General features: G+C 39.2%; 1 protein-coding gene across 1 annotated transcript; it reads left to right on the top strand.

Annotated features, from left to right (window-relative positions):
• Positions 1–258: 258 nt before the first annotated feature.
• On the top strand, positions 259–27,412 carry mapkapk5 (MAPK activated protein kinase 5). Its single transcript, XM_083527412.1, has 14 exons — positions 259–902; positions 8,348–8,421; positions 15,514–15,589; positions 17,684–17,781; positions 17,870–17,978; positions 18,498–18,587; positions 18,736–18,831; positions 19,358–19,438; positions 22,358–22,545; positions 25,182–25,302; positions 25,422–25,552; positions 25,663–25,778; positions 25,876–25,980; positions 26,174–27,412. The coding sequence occupies exons 1-14, from the start codon at positions 867–869 to the stop codon at positions 26,266–26,268; spliced, it is 1,416 nt and encodes a 471-aa protein (XP_083383538.1). The 5' UTR covers positions 259–866; the 3' UTR covers positions 26,269–27,412.

Raw genomic sequence — 27,412 nt, 5'->3', positions numbered from 1 at the left:
CTGCATTACTACACGCACCGCGTGTACCCAGATGGCTCAGGACCCCGCCGCTGGGACGAATGAGTAGTCCGTAAAGGTGCCTGATCCAAAATACATTTCCAAGACGCGCAAAAGTATTAAATATGCACATATGGCGTGATTTAACTCCCCGTGCACGTTTGTTAGATATATTAGTGCTTTAAACGTGGTATTAAAATCCGAATTCAGGTTAGAATTCTGTGAAAAATCTCCCCGGCAGTGTTATGGGTCAGGCCGCTCATCTGGCCGTTTCCTGGGTGAATCGCTAACACAGGGAGTCCCGAGCCGAGCGGGTTGCTTACACACTGTCCCGGCGCTCGCTTCGTGTAGCAGCGGGCAGGATCGAAGGCCTGATCGTGATTATAAATATATTTGATTTCAACCATCGCATTCCGCAAGCATGCTAAACAAGAGCGGGGACATGACGAGCTAAAGCAGAGGTACACTTTCAGCTGGCCTACTGCTCCACGGATCCCTGGTATAACTGGCTTTCACCAAATCCGTCCTGCTTGATAGTGAAGCTATAAATACACCATCTCTGCTTTGTTTGATTCCCCATCCAGTCTGGGTGTCTTCCTGTCCCCCTGCACGGGACTGAAACGCTTTGACAGCACCGCTGTCCAACTCTGATCCTTGATCCAATATCTGCTTGTGATTGTCCCCCCACACACCTGATTAGCTCGGTTCGACCTAAAGATCAGCACGTTGTCCCAGTCCGAGCTCGTGAATTTAATGGAAAGTCAGAGCTGCATTTCGGGAATAAGGTACAGAGGTGATCAGAAGAGGACACACACACACCCCGAATCAAAATAAACCCGGGTGTGAAGACCCAGCAGGACAGGGACAACATGTCTGAGGACAACAATGCGGATAAGTTTATCAAGGTAAACACTATGAACTGAAAGAACACGTGTGCGTGCGTGTGTGTGTGGGAGTTTAGTCGTTAATGGTTTGCTGGTCCTCTTTATTAGAACCAGGACATTTCCAAAGTACAAACAAGTCTTAGAGTTTTAGCAACACTACAATACTGTGTAAAAAAAATATTATACAAAACACTGCTTGTTTAAAGTATAATAATTCAAAGGTTATTTGTGTGTCTCAGACTTTAACACTGATTTCCTGTCTAAATGCAGTCTTTTGTCCCTTCCCTGATTAAGGTCCAACTCGTCTTAAGTCGTAGACGGTATTCGAGAACGTCAATCATTCACTATTTTACGATGAAATGATTCCTACTCAATCGTTGGAACGGTTTGACCTGAATTTGAGTTGAGGTTGAAGTCAAACGCACCTCCTTAAACACCTCCTGGTTCAAAACTCTGGCCCATGCATGCTACTTAAGCTATGGCCAGTTCTCCTGTTTCCCAAAAGTGTCAGACGTGTTACACTTTTTCACCCCTTCTTCTCCTAAATCTCTCTTTGACGTTATTGTAACCCGATGGTGGTCACGGGGATCGAGCCAGACCGCAGCAGTGAAGTGATGTGAAGCTTAGAGGTTCTGGCAGGACAAATGTCATTTTAGATGGCATCTTGGGAGTTTATCTGCATGTGGGAAACCCATGCGAGGCGTCTTAATAACCTCATCAGACTCGGGAGTGTCGAAAAGGAACCGTGCAGGAGTTTGTGCTCACGTTTCTGTGTGTGTAGTGAAACCCGTTAGAGTTTGCAAATGGAAATATCTTCATAACACAGCAATGCTGAATTCTTACGCCTGGTTAGATACAGCAGATCTGACATCCGTGCCATATACAGCAATATCACACGTTTCTAATGGTTTTTTTATTTTATTTAGATCATTTCTACAGTAACCGTAGATTTACAGACACTTGTGTTATAGATACCTGATGCCTGGATATGATTTTTACAAAGCAGCTGTATAAAATATTAATGTATTTCCGAATATGTTTTTACATTTATAATCGAAAATTTTAGTCAGTTCTTTAAGGTAAACCTGGTTTAGTATTCTGCAAAAGGCCCTTTTTTTTTTTTTTTTTTTTTTACTTTACTTTACTTTTTTTTTTTTTTACTTAAGAAAGAGAAGAAGAAAGGATGGTGATAATATGACTGTTCATAGCTGTAATGTTAAAGTGAACTAGTGTTTATCACCATTAAATATAACTATAAAAGGTTAAAAATGCTCTTTATTAATATAAAAAAAAGACACTTTGGACAAACGGATGTGGCACAAGAGGAATAAAACGTAATAGTTTTTGTAAAATTAACTTTGAGATTGTAACAAACTTCAGTAACTCATCATTTGTTCTTGTGTATTTCAGTCCAAGTCTGTGACTGAGGGTGAGCTTAGACCTGCCTCAAGCTGTTCACAAGAGCAGACTGAAATCTGTCTGAATTACTCTTATTCCCTTATATATATATATACACACACATACAGTGGTGTGATTTCTTTTTTTTGCATGTTTTTCACACTTTAATGTTTCAGATCTTCAAACGGTTGGTTTCTATTATTGAGGGAAAACTAAATCCAAAACTACATGGCTCTGTGTGAAAGTGTTTGCCCCCTAAATTTAATAACTGGTTGGGCTGTCCTTAGCAGCAGAAACTCCAATCAAACGTTTGCGATAACTTGCACGGAGTCTGTTACAGCACTGTGGAGGAATCTTGCTCCACTCATCTATGCAGAATTGCTGTAATTTAGCCACATTGGAGGGTTTCCGAGCATTAACAGCCTTTTTTTCAGCCATTCTGAGGTGGACTTGCTGGTGTGTTTTGGATCATTGTTCTGCTGCAGAACCCAAGTGTGCTTAAGCTTGAGTTCATGAACAGATGGCCGGATATTCTCCTTTAGGAATTTTTGGTAAAACGCAGAATTCATGGTTCCATTTATCACAGCAAGTCTTTCAGGTCCTGAAGCAGCAAAACAGCCCCAGACCAGCACACTACCACCACCATATTTTACTATTGGTATGATGTTTTTTTACTGAAATGCGGTGTTACTTTTACACCAGACGTAATGGGACACACCTTTCAAAAAGTTCAACTTTTGTCTCATCAGTCCACAGAGTATTTTCCCAAAAGTCTTGGTGATCATCAAGACGTTTTCTGGCAAAACTAAGACGAGCCTTTATGTTCTTTTTGCTCAGCAGCGGTTTTCATCTTGAAACTCTGCCATGCAGATCATTTTTGCCGAGTCTCTTTCTTATGGTGGTCATGAACACTGATCTTAACTAAGGCAAGTGAGGCCTGGAGTTCTTTGGATGTTGTTGTGGGTTCCTTTGTGACCTCTTTGATGAATTATTGCTGTGCTTTTGGGGTAATTTTGGTCAGCCGGCCACTCCTGGGAAGGTTCTCCACTGTTCCGTGTTTTTGCCATTTGTGAATATCGGCTCTCACTGTGGTTTTCTAGAGTCCTAAAGCTTTAGAAACGGCTTTATAACCTTTTCCAGAATGATAGATCTCAATTGCTTTACTTCTCATTTGTTTCTGAATTTCTTTGGATCTCAGTATGATGTCTAGCTTTTGAGGATCTTTTGGTCTACTTCACTTTGTCAGGCAGGTCCTATTTAAGAGATTTTTTGATTGTGAACAGGTGTGGCAGTAATCAGGCCTGGGTGTGGCGAGAGAAATTCAACTCAGGTGTGATAAACCACAGTTTTAACCCTCAATAATAAAAACCTTCATTTAAAAACTGCATGTTGTGTTCACTTGTGTTATCTTTTACTAATATTTAAATTAGTTTGATGAGCTGAAAAATTGTGACAAACATGCTTTAAAAAAAAAAGAAACCAACAATTTTTCACACCACTGTATGTATGTAATTATGAAAAAAAAAACACCACAATATCTCAGAAGAAAGTATTGTGTCAGTTGAATGTAATACTGATACAAAAGTATTGATTATGGTCGCAACTAACGATTATTTTGGAAATCGATTAATTAGGCGTTTTCTTTGAATTTTTTTACCGATTAAATCAGATAAAAAGGAAAGATTTTTAAATGTGATGTTTTGCTTATTACAAATATATAAAACTCTAATTCATGGTATTTATGTATAACGTTGTACTTGATTTGACTTTACTTAAAAAATACAAAAGCATTTAGAAATTTTAGTTATCTTTCATTTAGACATTTTAAAGCTTATAGTGGCTGCGCTTTTGCATAACCAGGTAGAGTTTTCTTTGCGTTTCTGTTGCGTTAAATATAAAATGCTCCTTTGCATTGAATGACCTGAGACGAACAGTTTTTCCTGCTGCCGTTCGACCCTGTAATACATTTTCCCAAGCGCCTGTATTAACCTACCGTCATGCAAAAACCTGAAACTTTAGCAGTCCAACAAGTCGAAAACGGCATTCGTTGATGCCCTGGTATTGATACAACAACTATAGTGAGAAAGATTTTGTCAAAAATCTATACATTTGTGCTACATCTACAAAAGTTTATGACCAAACTTTTGATGTCACCCATATGAGGATGGGTTCCCCTTTGAGTCTGGTTCCTCTCAAGGTTTCTTCCTCATATCATCTAAGGGAGTTTTTCCTTGCCACTGTCGCCATGGCTGCTCATCAGGGACAAACGCACACCATTCACCTTCACTGTTGTTTTCTGTAAAGCTGCTTTGAGACAATGTCTGTTGTGAAAAGCGCTATACAAATAAACTTGACTTGACTTGACTTGACTACATCTGTACTAAAATTTAGGCTGTTGGTGTAAATTCCTTGTACTGTTTTTTTTCTCATATAAAGGTGTCAAATTCAGTTTGTGCTTTGCACCAATTCTTGTTTTAAGTAGCCAGATTTAACATACCAGTTAATAACAATGGAAAAAAAATCATTAATTTAGCTTAGTAAGGTTATTAGGAAATGTGTGCAATAGCTGTTTTAATTTGTATTTGACTGTTACAAGAACGACCTTTCCTTCCAGCCAATCAGATTTGAGAATTCAGACAGGCCACAGTATGGACAGCGTAATCAGAAATGTCATAAAATGCCCATATATTGTTTTCATCAGTAGTATTAGTCGTATTCTCTTCTTTGTTTTCCCGATGTCATGTTTTAATCAGACACTGAGCTGCATCATGCAGAAAGTTACAGGCTATCAGCTCCACCTTGCCACAGATTATTAACTAGGCAAGGCTGAGAAAGATGGGCTGGGAAACACTGTCCTCCAGTGCACTTCTACCGCAGACTAACCGCGGTCTTTGTTTCTCAAACCACTAACATACTGCAATCAAATACACTTGTGCACAGCGTACTCTCTGTACCACCACGTGCCGCATCATCATCATCACATTAACTCGATGTACCGCGACTTTCTGTTTACAGCCGCCGTGTTGTTTTTGCCGCACTAGCAGCTTGCTTGTGTACGTTACTGTTTTGCCACAGTCAGCTCTTTGTATAATGCCACCATACAAACCTAGGGCAAGTAAAGCAAAGCCACTGGTAGTATCTGATCACTGTTTAAAATATTCCAATCTGTAAATGCATGTGGATTTTTACTGGAACAGAATGGGGGGGGGAAATTGTCGAACATTTGACTTCACTCACATCCTGAATTGGATCTGGTGATTTCTGCTGAGTTAGTAAATTAGGATTCAAAGCAGCATTAGCTCTTTTTTTCAAATTAGGCAACTGATCGTCTTTATAGCTTTTTAACTCACGTGTTGTCATCAGAACTAAGAGGAGCTTGTGTACTTGATAAATGACGTTATTGTATGTAATTAGCTTTAATCTCTTGTACTTGTTTCTGGATTCAGTAAAACCAACAAACTCAGACGTTTAATGTATTATGTGTAAAGTTAAGCTTCGTTTTATAGTTTTATTTCATTAAAAGTAAAATTATTTATCATTTATAAAAAATGTTGTGGTTGAAGTGGAAGATGTCTGTTACACGATTTTAATTCACGATGAGGGAGGCGAATAACCACCCGATGTGAATCTTTATTTATTTATTTGTTTATTTTTTGTAACACATAATGTAAAATAATCCTGAACATTATTATAAAAAAAAATAAAGTATAGAATAACAAATATGTGCTAAATGAAATAAATATGAATATATGAAATATATTAATAAATATTGAGGAAAATGACATATATTCAAGCTAAAACAAAAAGTAACATTTCAAATACATAAAAACAGTCGCATTCAAAATGCATAGAAAAGACACTTTAAATATAAACATCCCGTGTCGTCAGTGACTCGTCTGTAGAGGACGCCGTTGTACTGTATAACGCAACCCAGAAAAACTATCTATATGTATTTTTCCTGATAACCGAGTTAGTTTTAGCTATCCGCTGACGGTGTCGATTTCTGATGATCCTCAATATATACAGTGGGTACGGAAAGTATTCAGACCCCCTTAAATTGTTCACTCTTTGTTGTATTGCAGCCATTTGCTAAAATCATTTAGGTTCATTCTTCTTCCTCATGAATGTACACACAGCACCCCATACTGACAGAAAAACACAGAATTGTTGACATTGTTGCAGATTTATTAAAAAAGAAAAACTGAAATATCACATGGTCCTAAGTATTCAGACCCTTTGCTCAGTATTTAGTAGAAGCCCCCTTTTGATCTAATACAGCCAGGAGTCTTTTTGGGAAAGATGCAACAAGTCTTTCACACCTGGATTTGGGGATCCTCTGCCATTCCTCCTTGCAGATCCTCTCCAGTTCTGTCAGGTTGGATGGTAAACGTTGGTGGACAGCCATTTTTAGGTCTCTCCATAGATGCTCAATTGGGTTTAAGTCAGGGCTCTGGCTGGGCCATTCAAGAACAGTCACAAAGTTGTTGTGAAGCCACTCCTTCGTTATTTTAGCTGTGTGCTTAGGGTCATTGTCTTGTTGGAAGGTAAACCTTCGGCCCAGTCTGAGGTCCAGAGCACTCTGGAGAAGGTTTTTGTCCAGGATATCCCTGTACTTGGCCGCATTCATCTTTCCCTCGATTGCAACCAGTCGTCCTGTCCCTGCAGCTGAAAAACACCCCCACAGCATGATGCTGCCACCACCATGCTTCACTGTTGGGACTGTATTGGACAGGTGACGAGCAGTGCCTGGTTTTCTCCACACATACCGCTTAGAATTAAGGCCAAAAAGTTCTATTTTGGTCTCATCAGACCAGAGAATCTTATTTCTCACCATCTTGGAGTCCTTCAGGTGTTTTTTTTTAGCAAACTCCATGCGGGCTTTCATGTGTCTTACACTGAGGAGAGGCTTCCGTCGGGCCACTCTGCCATAAAGCCCAGACTGGTGGAGGGCTGCAGTGATGGTTGACTTTCTACAACTTTCTCCCATCTCCCGACTGCATCTCTGGAGCTCAGCCACAGTGATCTTTGGGTTCTTCTTTACCTCTCTCACCAAGGCTCTTCTCCCCCGATAGCTCAGTTTGGCCGGACGGCCAGCTCTAGGAAGGGTTCTGGTCGTCCCAAACGTCTTCCATTTGAGGATTATGGAGGCCACTGTGCTCTTAGGGACCTTAAGTGCAGCAGAAATCTTTTTGTAACCTTGGCCAGATCTGTGCCTTGCCACAATTCTGTCTCTGAGCTCTTCAGGCAGTTCCTTTGACCTCATGATTCTCATTTGCTCTGACATGCATTGTGATCTGGAAGGTCTTATATAGACAGGTGTGTGGCTTTCCTAATCAAGTCCAATCAGTATAATAAAACACAACTGGACTCAAATGAAGGTGTAGAACCATCTCAAGGATGATCAGAAGAAATGGAGAGCACCTGAGTTAAATATTTGAGTGTCACAGCAAAGGGTCTGAATACTTGGGACCATGTGATATTTCAGTTTTTCTTTTTTAATAAATCTGCAACAATGTCAACAATTCTGTGTTTTTCTGTCAATATGGGGAGCTGTGTGTACATTCATGAGGAAGAAGAATGAACTTAAATGATTTTTGCAAATGGCTGCAATATAACAAAGAGTAAAAAATTTAAGGAGGTCTGAATACTTTCCGTACCCACTGTATATATATATATATATATCAGATATTGAGTGTGATCTGTTCTGCCTCTATACTAATAGTAAGCTGTTGGTGTTAACACCTTGTGCCATTTTTCTTTCAATCTGTCTTTCTTCTTCAGTTTCTTCTTACAGTATCTTGTGCCTTGGCTAATTTAACAAATTGACCATATTTTCTGACCATTTGTTTGGTGGGGTAACTTATTATACCCCTAGGGGTTAATTGTTTGGCTTTACTAACGGCATTTAAAGATTTCTGTCAGCTTTTCATGGCTCTATTGGGTAAAAATGCTATTCAAAATAGACAAGAAAACATCGTGTCAATCACCACTGCTTCTTATTAGACATTTAATAAGTCTGCTGTATTAACATATTTGTGTATTTTGTGTATTTAATATCACTCCCATAGGAGAGCTCCATCTTGGAAGAGTACACTATAAACTGGACCCAGAAGCTTGGAGCTGGAATCAGTGGCCCTGTAAGGTAAGATTGTAGGATTGAATCTTGTTGTGTTGAACAGGTTTATTGTCATGCTGGAACAGGTTTGGGTCTCCGAGTCTAGGAGAAAGGAAAATGTAAATTCTACCACATCCAAAGGCATTTTATAAAATTGAGGTATACTAACAGTTTAGGGAAGAATCACATATGGCTGGAAAACTCAGGTGTCCCAATACTTTTGTTTATTGTTGTGTATGTATTAGGGGAGTAACGGTACATGTTTTCGTACTGAAATGTTTCGGTACCGGGCTTTTGGTTTGGTACACGTGTGCAATCCTTTTTACATGCAGAAAATATTTAAAATCTGAGTTCCCTCAGGAACATATTAAGTGACGGACCGAAAGTTTGTTTAGTTTTCGCCTCGCAATTTGAGCACATATTTCAAAATTACTATTAAACTTGAAAATATATACAACCATGTCAGAGTTATAAAAAAGAAATTAGAGTGCAGTGTTGTTGTGGCTACTCACTCCGTACTGGAAATAAGATTTGTAGTGTGCATGCATCTTCTTCTTCTTCTTCTTTCGGCTGCTCCCATTAGGGGTCGCCACAGCGGATCATCCGTCTCCATACCACCCTGTCCTCTATATCTGCCTCTTTTACACCAACTACCTGCATGTCTTCCCTCACCACATCCATGAACCTCCTCCTTGGCCTTCTTCTTTTCCTCCTACCTGGTGGCTCCATCTTCAGCATTTTTCTACCAATATAATTCATGTCCCTTCTCTGCACATGTCCAAACCATCTCAATCTCGCCTCCCTCACCTTGTCACCAAAACATCCTGCTGTCCCTCTAATAAACTCATTTCTAATCTTGTCCATCGTCGTCACTCCCAACGAAAACCTCAACATCTTCAGCTCTGCTACCTCCAGCTCCACCTCCTGTCTTTTACTCAATGCCACTGTCTCTAATCCATACAACATCGCAGGTCTCACCACAGTCCTATAAACTTTCCCTTTCATTCTTGCAGATACTCTTCTATCACAAATCACTCCTGTCACTCTTCTCCACCCACTCCACCCTGCCTGCACTCTTTTCTTTACTTCCCTAACACACTCTCCATTACTTTGCACTGTTGACCCCAGGTACCTGAACTCCTACACCTTCTCCACCTCTTCTCCCTGCAACCGCATCACTCCACTGCCCTCCCTCTCATTCACACACATGTACTCTGTCTTACTCCTACTGACTTTCATTCCCCTTCTCTCCAGCGCATATCTCCACCTCTCCAGGCTCTTCTCAACCTGCTCTCTACTCTCACCACAAATCACAATATCATCTGCAAACATCATAGTCCAGGGAGACTCCTGTCTGACCTCGTCCGTCAACCTGTCCATCACCACTGCAAACAGGAAAGGGCTCAGGGCCGATCCTTGATGCAGTCCAACCTTCACCCTGAACCAGTCTGTCGTACCTACTGCACACTTCACTGCCGTCACACTGTCCTCATACATGTCCTGCACCACCCTCACATACTTCTCTGACACACCTGACTTCCTCATACAATACCACAACTCCTCTCTCGGCACCCTGTCGTACGCTTTCTCTAAATCCACAAATACACAATGCAGCTCCTTCTGTCCTTCTCTATACTTCTCCATCAACATCCTCAAAGCAAATAAGGCATCTGTGGTGCTCTTCCTCGGCATGAAACCATACTGTTGCTCACAGATGATCACCTCTTCTCTCAGCCTGGCTTCCACTACTCTTTCCCATAACTTCATGGTGTGACTGATCAACTTAATTCCCCTGTAGTTACTGCAGGTCTGCACATCTCCCTTATGCTTAAAGATCGGTACCAGCACACTCCTTCTCCATTCCTCAGGCATCCTCTCCCCTTCCAGAATCCTGTTAAACAATCTGGTTAAAAACTCCACTGCATCTCTCCTAAACATCTCCACGCTTCTACCGGTATGTCATCTGGTCCAACCGACTTTCCATTCTTCATCCTCTTAATTGCTGCTCTCACTTCCTCCTTACTAATCCTATACATCCTGCTTCACCAACTCCACATCCTCCAACCTTCTCTCTCTCTGATTTTCCTCATTCATCAGCTGCTCAAAATACTCCCTCCATCTTCTCAACACACTCTCCTCACTAGTCAACACATTTCCCTCTCCATCCTTTATTGCTCTAACTTGCAGTACATCCTTCCCAGCTCGGTCCCTCTGCCTGGCCAATCGGTATAAATCCTTTTCTCCTTCCTTAGTGTCCAACCTCTTATACAGTTCCTCATATGCCTTTTCCTTGGCTTTCGCCACATCCCTTTTAACCTGCTGCCGCATCTCCTTGTACTCCTGCCTACTTTTCTCATCACTCTGTCGATCCCACTTCTGTTTTGCCAATCTCTTTCCCCTAATGCTCTCCTGCACTTCCTCATTCCACCACCACGTCTCCTTGTCTTGCTTTCTATTTCCAGATGTCACACCAAGTACTTTTCTAGCTGCCTCCCTCATCACTCCTGCAGTAGTTGCCCAATCATCCGGCACCTCTTCACCACCACCAAGCCCCTGTCTGACCTCTTCCCTAAACCTTACACTACACTCTTCCTCCTTCAGTTTCCACCATCTTATTCTTCTTTCAAACCTTACTTTCCTCCTCTTCTTCTTCGCCTCCAAAACCATCCTACAGACCACCATCCGATGCTGTCTAGCTACACTGTCCCCCGCCAACACCTTACAGTCTCCAATCTCCTTCAGGTTGCATCTCCTACACAGAACATAATCCACCTGTGTGCACCTTCCTCCACTCTTATACGTCACCCTATGATCCTCCTTCTTCTTAAAATACGTGTTCACCACTGCCATTTCCATCCTTTTAGCAAAATCTACCACCATCTGCCCTTCCACATTACTCTCCTTAAAACCATACCTACCCATCACCTCCTCATCACCTCTGTTCCCTTCACCTACATGCCCATTAAAGTCTGCCCCAATCACCAATCGTTCTTTCCTAGGTACACCATCTACCACTTCATCTAATTCACTCCAGAATCTTTCTTTCTCCTCCATCTCACAGCCAACTTGTGGAGCATAGGCACTGATGACATTTATCATCATCCCTTCAACTTCCACCTTCACGATCATCACCCTTTTAGAAACTCTCTTCACCTCCACTACACTCTTACTGTACTCTTCCTTCAGAATCACCCCTACACCATTTCTCTTCCCATGTGCATGCATCAACTCGCTAAAGAATCCATAGTGTTAGCCGCTAGCCACTTCCTGCTTAGCGGCTAACGCTAGCACTATGGATTCTTTAGTGGTTTTTTGTCCAGCTTCAAGAATTTCTCCTAAAAGGAGAAAATCCTGTCAATTTTACATATCAATAGAGTGAGTGCATGAAGGATGGAAGGAATGAAGACATTTGTTAAAGTATGGTGAATTAAGTAGAACAGTTAAAATAGATCAAATCTTTAGAAAATTTAATATTAAAAAAAACACACATTTACATACATATCTGTATTACCCAAATAGGGTCTAACAAACACAAACTATTTAATTTTTTTTTTTTTTTTTATTTATTTAATGTTAATCAATTTAATTTGTGCCAATTAAATTCTATTTTTTATTAAAAATTATATAATTATTTTATCCAATCAAGCAGGCATTTTATTTAAAATTGTTTATTTTTTGCATTTGTTTAATTTTATTGTATCAATGTAATTTGTGGCAATTTTATTTTTATTAAAATTATACATTTATATATATATATATATATATATATATATATATATATATATATATATATATATATATATATATATATATATATATATATATAATTTTTTATTTTATCCAATTAAGCAGGCATTTTATTTAAAATTGTTTAAAAATTTAATTTAAACTGTTCAAATGTTGATTAAATATTAATAATAATAAACTGTACTAATAAAAACCAGCAAGCAATTTAATATTTTGCATTTTTTTTCCTCCGAACTGTACCGAAATTGAACCGAACAGTGAATTTTGTGTACCTTTACACCCCTACTACATATTATTATACCAGTGGTGCCTCAGTAGTTAAGGCTCTGGGATGCTGATTAGTAGGTCAGGGGTTCATACCCCAGCAGTGCCAAGCTGCCTCTGTAGGGGCTCTTGAGCGAAGCCCTTGACCTTTTAATCGTCCTAACAAGCTGAGATATGCAAAGAAAATTTTTTCACTATGATGTAATGTAAATGACATATGACAAGAATGGGCTTCTGATCTGTCATTAAGTCGTCATAGAAAGCTGTTGAATAGGGCCGTCTTACCTCTGACACGCCCTCTGGTGGACATAACCTACTTCTACATCTAATGTGTTTACAGCCTTATAATTTAGAATGACTCTTAGGCTGTAGACTAAATCTTATACCAGGCTTTAAGAACTATGTTCTCTCCTTAGCCAAGTTTGTTACCCTGCGATTTTATTGATTGTAGCCATTTAATTTTTTTCAATTTTGTAAAGCTTTCTGGTACTACAGAGGGGGCGGCGCTGCCTGATTGGCCGAAATAAAGTCGAAAAAAAAAAAAAAAGCCTGGATTGCGAGAAATAACAGTCGGAATTGCGAGAAATAACAGTCGGAATTGCGAGAAATAACAGTCGGAATTGCGAGGAAAAAGGAATTAGGCAAACTTCTATATTAAATGTGCCGAAACGGGCTTCCATATAAATCCTCTCCTCACCCCTTGCTGTTTTCTCCCCATCCCCCATTTTTCATTCTTCAGCGTTTACCTGTCCAGAGCACTCCAGAGTTTAGCTGGTGGTGCGTCAGTAATAATGGTCCGTGGGGAAACGCAGTGCTCAGTGTGTAGATAAATTAGTTCCTTGAGGATTTGTTTCAGCTCTAACCGCATTTTATCAGGGCCAGAATCTAAATGTTATATGCAGAGAGGAGCCCAGTTCTCCAACATCTCATGAGCTTAACTACATGCTGTGTGTATCTTTAGTTCTCTGCTGCTGAAGTCTGGTAAACTCTGATAAGTTGGCTGATTGAATAGTGTGTAATTGTGTATACAAAGATTCTAAATTCAGAGTAACCTTGTTTAAAGTACATGTGCTGTGAAAACAATCGAATGTTCTCTTGTCGCATACATATATACATTTTTTTTTACGTCTTCAGTGGATGAACTGAAAGTGTGGTTTAAAATCCTTAAAACATGACTTCATGACCTAAATGAATAAAACAAACACTGTGTTCAGTAAAACTGAATAATTCAAATGAGGTTCAGGTTTGTCTCACACACACTGATATGATTATAATATTCTCTCTTTTTTTTTTTTACTGTTAATACAAATTAATGCAATTTTAATGTTTTCAACAACTCATTTAATCAATTCAATTAACAATTCATTTCGTGTATGAAGGATGAACACGCTCCTTAGAGTCTGTAATCCAGTGGTGCCGCTCGTATTCACTGGTCTGGAAGTGGTGAACAAACCCTTTCCCGGGCTGAGACACGCTAGCTAGCTTCAGGGTTGGCCGACCTCCTCACCATGTCTAGCTTTTCTTGAAAATATATTTTTAAGTATGTTCTTGACCAAATCAATTTCTCTTCCTCCGTAGGCATACAAAAGTCTGACTCTGATGTATTAATGTGTGCAGTGTGTTATAGATGTGTTTTGCCAGTCGAACTTGGCTGTAACAGTTTCCCTCTGACCAACCAATCAGAGGACGGAAAAATGACGCTATTCTGGGCAAGCTAGCTGGCAAATTTTAAATCTGATTGGTTAAAGAAACAGACTCATTGATAATATTCTCTATAGTAAAATGGCTAGCAGTACTGTCTTTGAAGGCCCTGGGCAGATTAGATTGACATTGCAGCACATAGAGGCTGAAATCTAATTGGACAAAAAAAAAATCTAACATCCACTTACACGTACTGGAAACGAAATGAAGAGAATAAACTGTTGAAAATAAATAAATACAATTTCAGGGAACAGATATTAGAATTTGGGTTGTAAATGTAGGTCAGTGCTTCTGATAGTGTTTAGGCCAGCAGAAAAGGCTTTGCTGGCCCTGACCGCCCACCACTGCCAAACATAACCCTTATATACACCTAACACACCAGGTATTTAGTTGCTACATTTTAAGCAACAGTGGGAGTATTTTTTTCACTACCAGACCCCTTTTCATTCAAAGTTGGATGTGAGGACTCTACATTATTTGTACAGAGTGTCACATAGATTTGGTTTTTTCTTTAAAACTGATATTTTATTGAAGCTTCCAGAATGTGAGGATCATTATACTGCTCTTTTATTAAATTTTAATTGCAATTAAAAAAAATTCTAACACAAAAACCCTTTTCCATATTTTCCTTCTAGACTAATGATTTCTATCAAGCTTATTGTGCACTTATGTCTGAATTCAATTTCATGAATTTTACTATTTGCCGTATTTGTATGTGCATATGCAGTGGGTCTATATGGTGTTCTTCACTACTTTTAGCCACTTAAGAATTAAACATTATGAATTGAATGAATCCTATATGAATCATTGACTTGTACAGTGTCAGGAGTTCAATGATCTTAGAATTTTAAATGCTGAAAATACAGTACACATTTAAAATAAGTCAGCGAAAGCAGACCAGGAAGCTCCTCGTGGTATAGAACCAGATTCCCATTGCAGGTGGTCTGAGTTCGGTCGTGAATGAATGTTAAAATGACCCATGAGTCCCATGAATGTAAAGTGCTCAGGTGTGCATTCGTTCAAGAAGTAACCCGAGCATGCGTTTTCACCTGGAATGCTAATTTCCTCAGCACACATGTACCATGAATTCCTTGGAGTTAGTTATTTCCTCAACAAAAGCTATTTGCATGCAGCTGAAATATCGAGTACATATGATGAATTATGCCATGCGGCACACAGACACAAAAGGTCAATCAAAATGGGATTCGTCTTGTAGATGAACACAAATGCAACAGGCCCTGAGAGAAACATGTAAGACCAAAACCAATGCTGCAGGAGACTCCGGGAACAACCGCACTCAGATTCAGACAGTAGTAAACGCTCTCAGTGTGAAAAACAAGCGGTGATGTTCATGGCTAATCGAATGTTGCCTGACAGAACACATTCTTTTTTTCTTTTTCCTTTCAGGGTGTGTGTGAAGAAGTCAACACAGGAACGGTTAGCCCTGAAGATCCTGATCGACAGACCTAAAGCACGCAATGAGGTACTGAAGGATGCGATTTCTTTTCTTTTCTTTATAAGGTCAGTGCAGTGTCTTGTAATAATCCAAACACAACTTTACCGTAACAGTGGAGTAGTGAGTGTTGCAGATGTTCCTGTGAGAAAATTGTGCATATTTAATGTTTGTTACATTTCTGTTCTGCTGTGAAAATATTGCACTTAATGTAAAAGCAAATATAATACACACTTTATGGACAAGAGTATTGGGGGAACCTGACTTCTCCAGCCATATGTGGTGGTTTTGAACTAGAAAAGCCCGACCTGTTCCAGCATTACAGTGCCCCTGTGCACAACAACTTCCTGAAGATATGGTTTACAATGGGTTGCAGTAAAAGATCTTGAGTGGCTTCTATAGAGTTCTGTTCTCAACCCTATTAAAAACCTTAAAGATGAATGTGAATGCTGACTGCACCTCAGATCTCCTGACCTCACCTACATCAGTGCCTGACTCTACTTTCTGGCTGAATGAGCACAAATCTCCACGAGAACACTGAAAAAAACAAGTGGACCATCTTCCCAGAAAAGAGGTTTTTATAACAGGAAATGGGGACTGAAGCAAGCATTAGCAAGCATTTCATTTATTTTGCAATTTGCTGCATCATATGCTAATCAATTGTAAAGAAACAGTCTACGTGCGTATAAAGCGTACAAAACTGTTAAAATATATGCATTTTTAATCGTCTTTGTGACAATTTATTGGTCAGGAAATGAGCAAGAATGAAACAGAGATAAAATGATTTAGTATGGGATAGCTTTCGACTTTTATTTCTTTAAAGCCAAACTGCTTCCATCATCTCTCAGAGTAAAAGGAAGAAATGCTTCAGGACTGTTCTCGCACCAGGATTGTGAATTTAACTTCTCCTTGATGTTCGAACAGCTGAGTCACTGGCGGCCTTCCATTCACATCAGTCTTACCTCTTCAATTAGTACTTCCTTAAACAAATATATTTTTAAAGTATATGCTTTTCTAAGAAAGTTTTTAGGCCGGTGCTAAACTTAGCCTGTGACTTAATGAACCAGCATCAGGATATATTTATTGAAACGAAGCAGTTCTGCAAGCTGCTTTGAAAAAAAGGCATTTGTCAATTACCATAACTGTAAATGTTTGTGGGTAAACTGGTGGAACGCTTTTTCTAGAAAGACTCGTGGTGACCTAGTGGAAAAGGAATTGGATTTTGGATTGTAAAGTCAAGAGTAGAGTTCGACCGGTTGGCTAGTACTTGTCGATAACCGATTAATCAACAATAACTTTCAAAATGGGAAAAAACAGGCATAACACTCCATGGAAAATAGTACTGAACTTTATAACAAAATAAAATGAATAAAAAAATTTTACTAAATCAAATTAATAGGAATTTATTAATTATATTAATAAATATTAGGGAAAATAAGAAAAGCATTGAAATTGAAACAAAAAGTAAAACAATAGATAGATAAATAAATAGATAAAAACCAAATCCAAAATCAATAATAAAAAGACATTTCAAATAAACAGCACATGGTGTCAGTGATTTGCCTCTAGAGGCCGCTCTCGTACCATATAACAACCCAGAAAAACTATTCGTATTCATTTCTCTTTAAAATGTCTGATTAATCGGTTGAAGTTTAGTCGTGAGTTAAAATCCCAGCTTCCTCATGTGCCCCTGAGCAAGGCCCTTAACTCCATAGCTACTCAATTGTGCGTCTACCAAATGCCGTAAATAATTTTGCATCCATCATATAGATCTCTCTGTTTTTAGCTTCCCTTCTCCAATCATTTCACTGCAGCAAAAGCAAATGCTGGCACATAGGAGTCTCAGAAGTACTCTAGTTTCATTTCTGCTGACCAGTGATTTGGTGTTAGGACCATTAAAAGCTTCATATTTGTAATTTTTTTTTTCATATTTTTGGTAGTATATTAGTATACATACTATATATTGGTAGTCTATACTATATTGTTTTCTATTGTTGGTATGGGGTCTGGCCGTTTTTTTCCACAGCTGGAGTACCCTGGCTGTAGCAACACCCTTCCGCCAGACCCAGCTTTTCAATTCTCACATTTTTCATTCTTTTTTTTTTGTTTGTTTGTTTTTTCAAGGTAAGACTTCATATGATGTGTGCCTCACACCCCAACATTGTACGCATCTTGGAGGTTTATGCCAACAGTGTGCAGTTTCCTCATGAATCCAGTCCACGGTAAGACGTGCAGCATACTGCTCACCTCTTAACTCAGTTGATCAATTGTTTATTTTTATCTTTTATGCTTTCTTTTTTTTTTTCATAGAGCAAGATTATTAATTGTTATGGAGATGATGGAGGGAGGAGAGCTATTCCACAGAATCAGCCAGCACAGGCACTTTACAGAGAAGATGGCTAGCCAAGTGACTAAACAGGTAACATGCTGAAACTTTCCACACATCTTATACATGACTTGTGGGTCCTCTATAAGGTCAAGGTCCAGCATAACACTGCCCCTGTGAACAAAGCCAGTTCTGTGAAGATATGGTTTACACTGTTTGCAATGGTAGATCTTGACTTTTGTGCTAAAGAGCTCTGACCTCAACCCTGTTCAACACGAATGTGAACGCTGACTGCACCCCAGGCCTCCTCACCTCACCTACATCAGTACCTGACTTTACTAACAGCTTTATGGCTGAATGAATCTAACAAACAACTCCACATTACACTCCAAAATCTTGTGAAACATCTTCCTCCAATATTGGAGGTATTTTTATAACAGCAAATGGGGACTAAATGGGAATTTAAAAAAAAAGCAGATATGATTCTAATGGTCAGGTGTCTAAAAATTTGTGTCCACATAGTGTACGTCATCATGGTGTAATGTTAGTATTTTGCAGTTGCCTCATGTTTGGATTGATTCTCTGATTGATCATCGATAAAAATGCCCACAGATCGCGCAGGCTCTCGAACACTGTCACTTACTCAACATCGCACATCGAGACCTAAAGCCAGAGAACCTGCTGTTCAAGGATAACTCGCTGGTAAAACCTTTTTTTTTTTTTTTTTTTTTATGTTGAACAAATGATTGTTTTGTTTCCTAATTCAGTTCATCAATTTACTGATCAGCAGTAATGTATTATAATTCACAGTATACTTTGTTTCTGCTGGATAAATTTCCTTTAATTACAGGATGCTCCTGTAAAGTTGTGCGATTTTGGTTTCGCCAAAATTGATCAAGGTGATTTAATGACCCCGCAATTCACTCCTTACTATGTAGCACCTCAGGTAAGATTTATAATGCATATTTTTTTTTATAAATATTCCGTATGCTCTTCGTATTAATTCAGTTCAGTGGTTTTCAAAGTGTGGGGCACATCCCCCTAGTGGGGGCTGAAGACATGACAAGTGGGGTGCAATGAAAGGCAGGATTAAAACATTTTTTGTTGTATTGTTCTTTAATGTTTATTGATGATTTTCTCTATTAAAATACATTTTATACACTCAAAGCAACCAAAAACAAACAATTTTGTAATTGATACAAGTAAACGAAAACATCATCAGTTGGGGTACCTATTTTTATTTTCTCTATTTTTGAACTTGATGCTATTTGATGTTATTGATTTCCAACTTGATCATTCAATAAAATGTGTAAAATTAGAAGTATTTCATTATCATTTTTGGTGGTGATGGAGTACAGGCGGGGCTTGAAAATCCACCCCCTCTAATAAGGGGAATAGCAGAAGAAATAGTTTGAGAACTACTGGATTAATTGTTTTGTTATAGTGAATTTATTAGTTTTTTCATTTTTTAGGTATTGGAGGCTCAAAGACGCCACCAGAAAGAAAAGTCTGGAATAATACCTACCTCACCAACCCCTTACACATATAACAAGGTGAGAGGCCCAGAGAGAATATCAGAATCAGGTTTAGTGGCCAAATGTGTTGACACACACAAGGAATTTGGTTCCAGCTGTTAGTGACTCTTAAAGTACAGACATAAATAACACTATACATTCAGCTTGGACTATACAAGACAAAACAGACAATGTGAGACAATATAGACAATACGAGTATTAAATAGGGATACAGATTATATGACGGATCATTAATGTAGATAAAGTGTGAGAGTGCATATAACAGTATTGTGCATCAGGTATGATAAAGAGTTACTTTAGAACTGAACAATATACAGCAATAGTGTGTGTAATCTATACAGATGATGTGATGACTGACAGTTCTGATCAGTTCTTATGCGGTACTTATAGATATGAAGCAGGGAATATAATTAAGGTGAGTTATTAATGGGAGAGAGAAATTAAGAGATTGTGTCCAGGGTTTGAAGAGTCAGTAGTCATTTTTCCTGCCCGGTTTCTGGTTCTTGTATAGTATAAGTCCTGGAGAGTGGGCAGGGGAGCACCAATGATTTTTTTTCTGCCGTTTTTAACTGTATGCTGCAGTCTGGTCCTGTCCTGTTCTGTTGCTGCTTCAAACCAGATGGTGATTGATGAGCACAGGACAGATTCAATGACTGCAGTGTAGAACTGCATCAAAAGCTCCTGTGGCAGGCCCTAGTTCCTTAATTGGCGTAGAAAGTACATCCTCTGCTGGGCCTTTTTTTTTGGAGAATGGAGTTTATGTTGGACTCCCATTTTAGGTCTTGGGAAATGATTGTGCCCAAAAAACTTGTTCTCTAAAGATGACACAGGGCTGTTGGATATTGTGAGGTTGGGTAGTGTTGAGGGGTGTTACCTAAAGTCCACCATCATCTCCACAGTTTTGAGTGTGTTTAGCTCTAGGTTGTTCTGACAGCACCATTGCACCAGCCGCTTCACCTTCTGCTCATATGCAGACTTGTCGCCATCTTGGATGAGTCCGATATGCGTGGTGTCATCTGCAAATTTCAGGAGTTTAACAGTTGGGCCATTTGACGAGCAGTTGTTCGAATAGAGGGAAAATAGCAATGGGGAGAGGACACATCCCTGAGGAGCGCCAGTGCTGACTGTCCGAATACCGGAGGTAATACTTTCCTGTTGTTTCCTGCCTGTCAGGAAACTGGTGATCCACTGACAGGGGGGTATAGTGAGCTTTAGGAGTTTTGGACTGGTGAATTCCTGGAATTATTGTATTGAAAGCCGAGCTAAAGTCAACAAACAGAATCCGGGCATATATTCCTGGGCAGTCAGGGTGTTGCAGAATGTAGTGCAGCCCCATGTTGACTGCGTCATCCACCGATCTATTTGCTCAGTAAGCAAACTGTAGGGGATCCAGCATCTGTTCTGTCACCTTTTTTAGGTGGGCCAATACCAGCTGCTCAAAGGTCTTAATGATGACATATGTCAGAGAAACAGGCCTGTAGTCAATCAGTCCAGTAATGGAGGGTTTCTTGGGGACTGGGATGATTGTGGAGAGTTTAAAGCAGGAGGGGACCTCACATAGCTCCAGGAATCTGTTGAAGTTGGCCAGTTGGTCAGCACATGCTTTGAGACAGGAGGGGGAGACACCGTCTGGGCCGGCAGCTTTCCTTATCTTCTGTCTCTGAAAGAGCTGATTCACATCCTCTTCACAAATCATGAGTGCAACTTGAGTGCTGGGAGGAGTTGTTAAAGGGGTTTTCAGAGGTGTGATGGGGACAGACAGTGGGATGGTTTGGATGAGAGGTGTGAAGATATTGTTCTTAAACCTGCATCAGAAGGTGTTGGTCATCAGCCAGGTCTTTGTTTGCTTAAGTGGGGAGGGGTGGTCTCCTGTAGTTTGTGATATCTTGCAGGCCTTTCCACACTGACACAGGATTGTTAGCTGAAAACCTGCTTTTCAGAGTAACTTATTTTGGCTTTTCTGACCTCTTTTGTCAGTAGGTACTTAGCCTGCTTGTACAATGCTTTGTCCTCCCCTCTGTAGGCATCTTCCTTAGCATGTCGAAGTTTGGCTTGTTGTTACTGAATTTGCAGAAGGTTTTGGTTGGCACACACACGTCTTCACAAAAACTGATGTAAGATGTCACAGTGTCAGTCAGTTCATCCAGGCTGTCAGTCCAAGGTCCAGCCTCAAAGACACTCCAATCAGTGCATTCAAAGCAGTGTTGTAGTTCCTGCTTTGCCTCAATGGTCCATCACTTTACTGTTTGGCTACAGGCTTAGCAGATTTTAGTTTCTGCCTGTATGTTGGAATAATATAAACCAAGCAGTGATTGGAGTTCTCTAAGGCTGCCCGGGGTACAGACCGATATGCGTCCTCAGGAATGGTGTAGCAACGATCCAGTGTGTTTTTTTTCTCTTGTCGGACAATTGATATGCTGCATGTATTTTGGAAGTTTAAGTGTTAGTTTTACTCTGTTAAAGTCTCCAAGGATAATAAAAAGAGAATCCGGGAAGTTTTTGCTCCGGGTTTGTAAAAACTGGTAAAAATATGTCTGGAGTAAACTGCCCGATGGTAAGCAGTTCTTCTCTAGTGTAAGTTATCAGGGTAGGGTAACCAAACACACAGACAATAAACAAAAAGAAAGAAAGTACCAGATAGGGTCGTGCCGAGGCTGCCATCCGCAGCGCCTTCCTGCATCAATCGATCAGAATATGATGTGATGTATACATTTTCACACTTTCTTGAATTGCAGTGTTTTGTTTTGTTTTGAAAGAGGACATGTACTCTCACTCTTAGGAATCCACCCATGGTGAACTGGTGCAGTAATTCACATTTTAGGGGGTGAAATGTGGATTTATACCCATGTTATGGGTATCATTAGCTTTTTCTTTCCTGTCCATGTGATTCATTCTTTTAAATTCTTTTTTTTTTTTTTTTTTTTTTTTTGCTTGCAGAGCTGTGACTTGTGGTCCTTGGGCGTTATTATTTATGTGATGCTTTGCGGTTATCCTCCGTTTTATTCCAAGCATCACAGCCGCACCATCCCTAAAGACATGCGCAAGAAGATCATGACGGGCAGCTTTGACTTTCCTGAGGACGAGTGGAGCCAGATATCTGAAATGGCAAAGGACATTGTTCGCAAGTGAGTCTTCCACACAATGCATCAAATCATACAGCTACAGGTGAGAAGCGTGACAGTTTAACTCGGTCTGCTCCTGGTTCAGCAGTCAGGGCAATAATCAGGAAGTCTTCTATTTTAAGATCTGTTTCAATCACATTTTCATCATGGAACATTTGCTTCATAAAAAAATCCCACAGTGCATCTGAAAAAAACCCCAGGTCTTATTGCTCACAATGTTCCCTTACTTGAAACGATGTCATATTTTCTGAAACCTCTCAGATGAATATGTAAGTAGCTTGTTAATTGTTGAACTTTTGTCCATATGGTGTCCCATAAGGTAATCGAATGCACTGAAATGCACAATTTTTATTCTCTGATTCATGCTGGATGTAGAAGATCCAATTTCACCTAGAAGTCATCAAAACCAAATAGGCTTCTAAGGGCCGAGCTCGGATTATTGTCTGCATGAGGTGGGGCTTTCAAAAATGTTCGATAATAAACATAGCCATTTAGCAGTTTAGACTGTTACGAAACACTACTGGGACATTTGGGATAATTGGGTTTGATGGAAACGGTGGCGCTTATTACAGAGAAAAGCATTAAGTGTGGAAACGATTCACATTACACATTAAGCTGCTGCGCTCATGACATAACGTCATTTTATTCGTAAAACATGTACATGAATTGTCCTGTCAGTTTTCTAGCTCTTGCACATTTCTGGCCATATTTATTTATTTACATTTATTTATTTATTTGCCCTATTATTTTGTGCTGCTTTGGCCAACACTTCTGAAGTTTATAGAACATGTTGATGAGTCATGTGGATTGATTGTGCATTTCAGATCGTGTTCAAACATTCTTTCAATTTGTAAAACAATTCATACTATGAAGCGTGTGCGTCATACCCGGGGTCCACAACCAATGGGCTGCAGACCGGCACTGGGCCATAGATCATGCATAGGGCCATGCAGAAAGAATACAAATGTTTTACTTTCTATATCATTTTGATTTCCACAATCTGCAGGGTGTTTTTAAATTTTTTTTAAATAAATCAATCAACTTGTGTCTGTGCCAAATTCCCACACAGTTGCAATAATAAAAAAAAAAATTAAATAAGCTCACACAGACTCTTGCATTATGGGCGAGTTGCATTTTTCAAATTCAGATTCAAAACATTAAACATTTCCTAAAGCCCCTAAGCCTTGGATTCCAACTTTTAACCAACTGGAAATAATCCAACCCTGCACACACATTGATGACAAATTTCATTTTACTGAGTGTTTTCATTAGTGATAATTCAATTTGCATAAAAAATTTGCAACAAAAAATATTGGATCGGTCAAACTAAATCTTTTAAATCTCATAGCAATAAAAAGCTTAACAATATTGGTTCAGTGTCAATTAAGTTTATTTCTTGATGTGTATAAAAAACAAGCCAGGCTAAAGTAATGCTATCAGGTTTTTTTGTTGTTGATTTGCATGTAACAGGCATAAACATGGCACCACTGGATGCAAACTATATAAAGCTCTCCAAAATCTTTCCATTTGCACACAATCCAGATTCTGAAATCTGAGGTTTTCTTTAATTATAATAAGAACCATGGACCAGTGTATCTTATTAGCCGGTCTGTTTTGGATTACATTTCTTTAAAGCTATTCATTTGGTGAACTGTTACATACGTTTATTATGTCTTCCTTTTTTCCGTCTTCCTCCAAGTCTTTAACATGAAGCCATCGGACATCTTAAGTTTATATGAGTATTTAAAGCTCCGATAACACAAACTACAAATCCACAAACATAAATTAACATCCAGCTTTGATAAAATTTCAATATGCAATAAGAGCAAAAAAAAAAAAAAATGTTTTGATTTATTATTTTTAATTAAAAGCACAATTTTTATTTATATATTCAGGTTTTTTTTTTTTTTTGCAGCATGTTCATATTTGGAATTTGTATAATTTTGACAGTAGATATTTTAATGGAGAGCAAAATATTTTAGGTTATTTTAAGTTGATTTATTTTGGAATAATATTGTATCCTGTCTGTTTCGATTCATATTTATGTTCAAAAAACGTTGTTTTAGTCTTCATTAAATGTTTTTCCTGTTCGGCTCGTGACCTAAAGTGTGCTTGGAGTTTTGGCCCCGCTGGTTTAAAGCATTTCATAGTGTAAAACAGTGGTCACCAACCCCCGGGCCGTGGACCGGCACCGGTCCGTGGGTCAATTGGTACGGGGCCGCACAGAAAGAATACATAACTTACATTATTTCCGTTTGATTTATTATCTGATGTTTTAATTTGTAAAATGACCGGATTCTCTCTGCCACATCTGTCTATGACTCACTTTTGATGCATGTCAAAATGCCTCGGTCACATGTCTTACATGTCCTACATCCCCTACCTTCTTAAAGGGGCTCCGGTCGCTAACACATAATACATTACCGCTAAATTCAAACCCCCGATTATTATAGAGTTTTTATGGTCGTGTCATTTTATTTTGTTTGTATTTATCCGCCACACCTTAAAGGCCGGTCCGTGAACATATTGTTTGACATTAAACCGGTCCGTGGCGCAAAAAAGGTCCGCTGGTGTCAAAGACTTTCTCAGTTTTGAAGAATCGACTGTTCAACCTGTTTTTTTTCCTCCCATCCTGTCAGGCTGCTGAAGGTGAAGCCTGAAGAAAGGCTAACCATCGAGGGGGTCTTGGCGCACCCCTGGCTTAATTGCACTGAGGCCTTGGACAATGTGCTTCCTTCTGCTCAGATGATGATGGACAAGGTTAGGTGTAATGAATGGCACAGAAATACACGTATTAAAAAGGGAAGGATTTCCTATCTTTATTAACACAGGCATTCGGTAATAGCACGAAGTGTGGGTTTGCTGTTTTGGGTGAGCAGGCGGTGGTCGCCGGGATCCAACAAGCCCACGCAGAACAACTGGCCAACATGAGAATACAGGATCTTAACGTCAGTCTCAAGCCTCTCAGCTCAGTCAACAACCCTATACTGCGGAAGAGAAAGCTACTAGGGTTGTTGTTTTTTTCCCCTTCTTCTTTCTTTTGGACTTTGTGTTCAGTAATTCGCCAGAATTTTTAAAAAGTTTGAATTTTTTTTGTTTTTTCTTAAATACGCTTTATAGTACAAAGCCTAACGACGGCTTCTTCATTAATGACCCTGAAAACGGCGCAGAAGACTCCAACGTGGCTCTGGAAAAACTGCGGGATGTCATCGCACAGTGCATCCTGCCACAGGCTGGTGAGCGAGTTGGCTAGAGATCCATCCATACCACAACAAACGGCGTATGGACACGTCACGCTTATCTTGTGTTTGTGCTTATTTGGGCTCGTGGCAGGAGAGAACGAGGACGAGAAACTGAACGAGGTGATGTATGAAGCGTGGCGTTTCAACAGAGACTGCAAGCTGCTCCGTGATGGCCTGCAAGGGCTCAGCTGGGACGGTAAGTTTTATTATAATAATGATAAGAAGATGAAGATGATGAAGACCAAGAGCTGATTGATCACAACGAATTTAGTTTTTTTTTAAATTATTATTTATTTTTTTATAATCCTGTTATTTTATCGACGTTTGCATTTTGCATTCATATTTATTTGTTTATTTACTTGCGCGTTTGTCCGTTTCTGCTCTCACAGGTAGAAGTTTCTCTGACAAAGTGGATCGCTTGAAATTGGCAGAGATTGTGAAACAGGCAATAGAAGAAAAAAACAACTTTGAAGACTCCCAATAGGAAGTTGCTGCATTTCTATTTCCTTTTGTACGATTTTATTCGAATTGTTCTTAAGCAAATAATTGTAAAGTGTAATTTTATGTAAAAAAAATGAAGCGCATATCCCCCTGTCCCCGGTCCCCCCCATCGCCCAGACACGCTCACAAGCCTGCTGTACAGCTGATTTATTTTTTTTTCTTTCTACAGATGAGTGAGGGGGGAACATTTCAAAACATTATTTTTGTTTTTTGCAAGGAAAAAAGTACTGAGACCCTTTTTGTAATTCATTTAAGAGATTTTGTTTTAACAATGCTTGCAAGTATTTATAAGAAACAGAAAGCTGGTTTACCACAAAACTTATAAAGGGCAAGTTAATATGTGTAGGCTTCTTTAAAAAAAAAAAAAAACACAAAAAAAAAAAACCGTTTGAGGTAAAGGTCTAGACAGAAGTTCATATCACTCCATACTGCACAACTTCAACTACTGTGAAAATACAGCATCGATTATAAATTAGTTATATTCTGCTCCCTGAATATATATCCCAGTTATTTCCATTGGGATGGGAAATCATTTGTTTCGATCATCATAGATCTAAAAAAAAAAAAAAAAAAAAGTGTTGCTGAGTCAATCGTTTTACTCAAATCAATTTTATTTTGAATTATAAATGCTGTATCTACTTCGATGATTTTTGACCGAAGTGCATTGGACTGGCTTTAAACAAGCAGGGTTTTTTTTTCCAGTTTTCCTAAAGCGACAGGGTCCTAAATCATACACTGTATGGACAAAAGTTTGTGGACACCTGCCATAAGATTTGTGTATATATTTATTTCTTTAGCATCCCATTCCACATTTGCTGTTCTAATAACCTCCACATTTCTGGGATGATGTTCCACTAGATTTGGAGATTTGAGTGGGATTTTTTCAGCCACAAGGGATTTAATAAAGTCAGATACTGATGTAGGTGAGGTGAGGAGGTTCTCCTGAGGTCCAGTCAGTGTTCACATACATCCCAAAGGTGTTCAATAGAGTTGAGGTTAGAGCTCTATAGCAGGAGATCTTCCACTGTAACCAGTGTATCCCATATCTTTATTGAGCTCGCTTTTATCGTCATGCTGTAACAGGTTGACTGTACAATTGTGTGCCTTCGACTTTGTGGTAACAGTTT

This window comes from Silurus aristotelis (genome assembly GCF_946808225.1).
Source record: "Silurus aristotelis genome assembly, chromosome: 23".
NCBI classification, from domain to species: domain Eukaryota; kingdom Metazoa; phylum Chordata; class Actinopteri; order Siluriformes; family Siluridae; genus Silurus; species Silurus aristotelis.
This window is presented reverse-complemented; position numbering and strand designations above follow the sequence as displayed.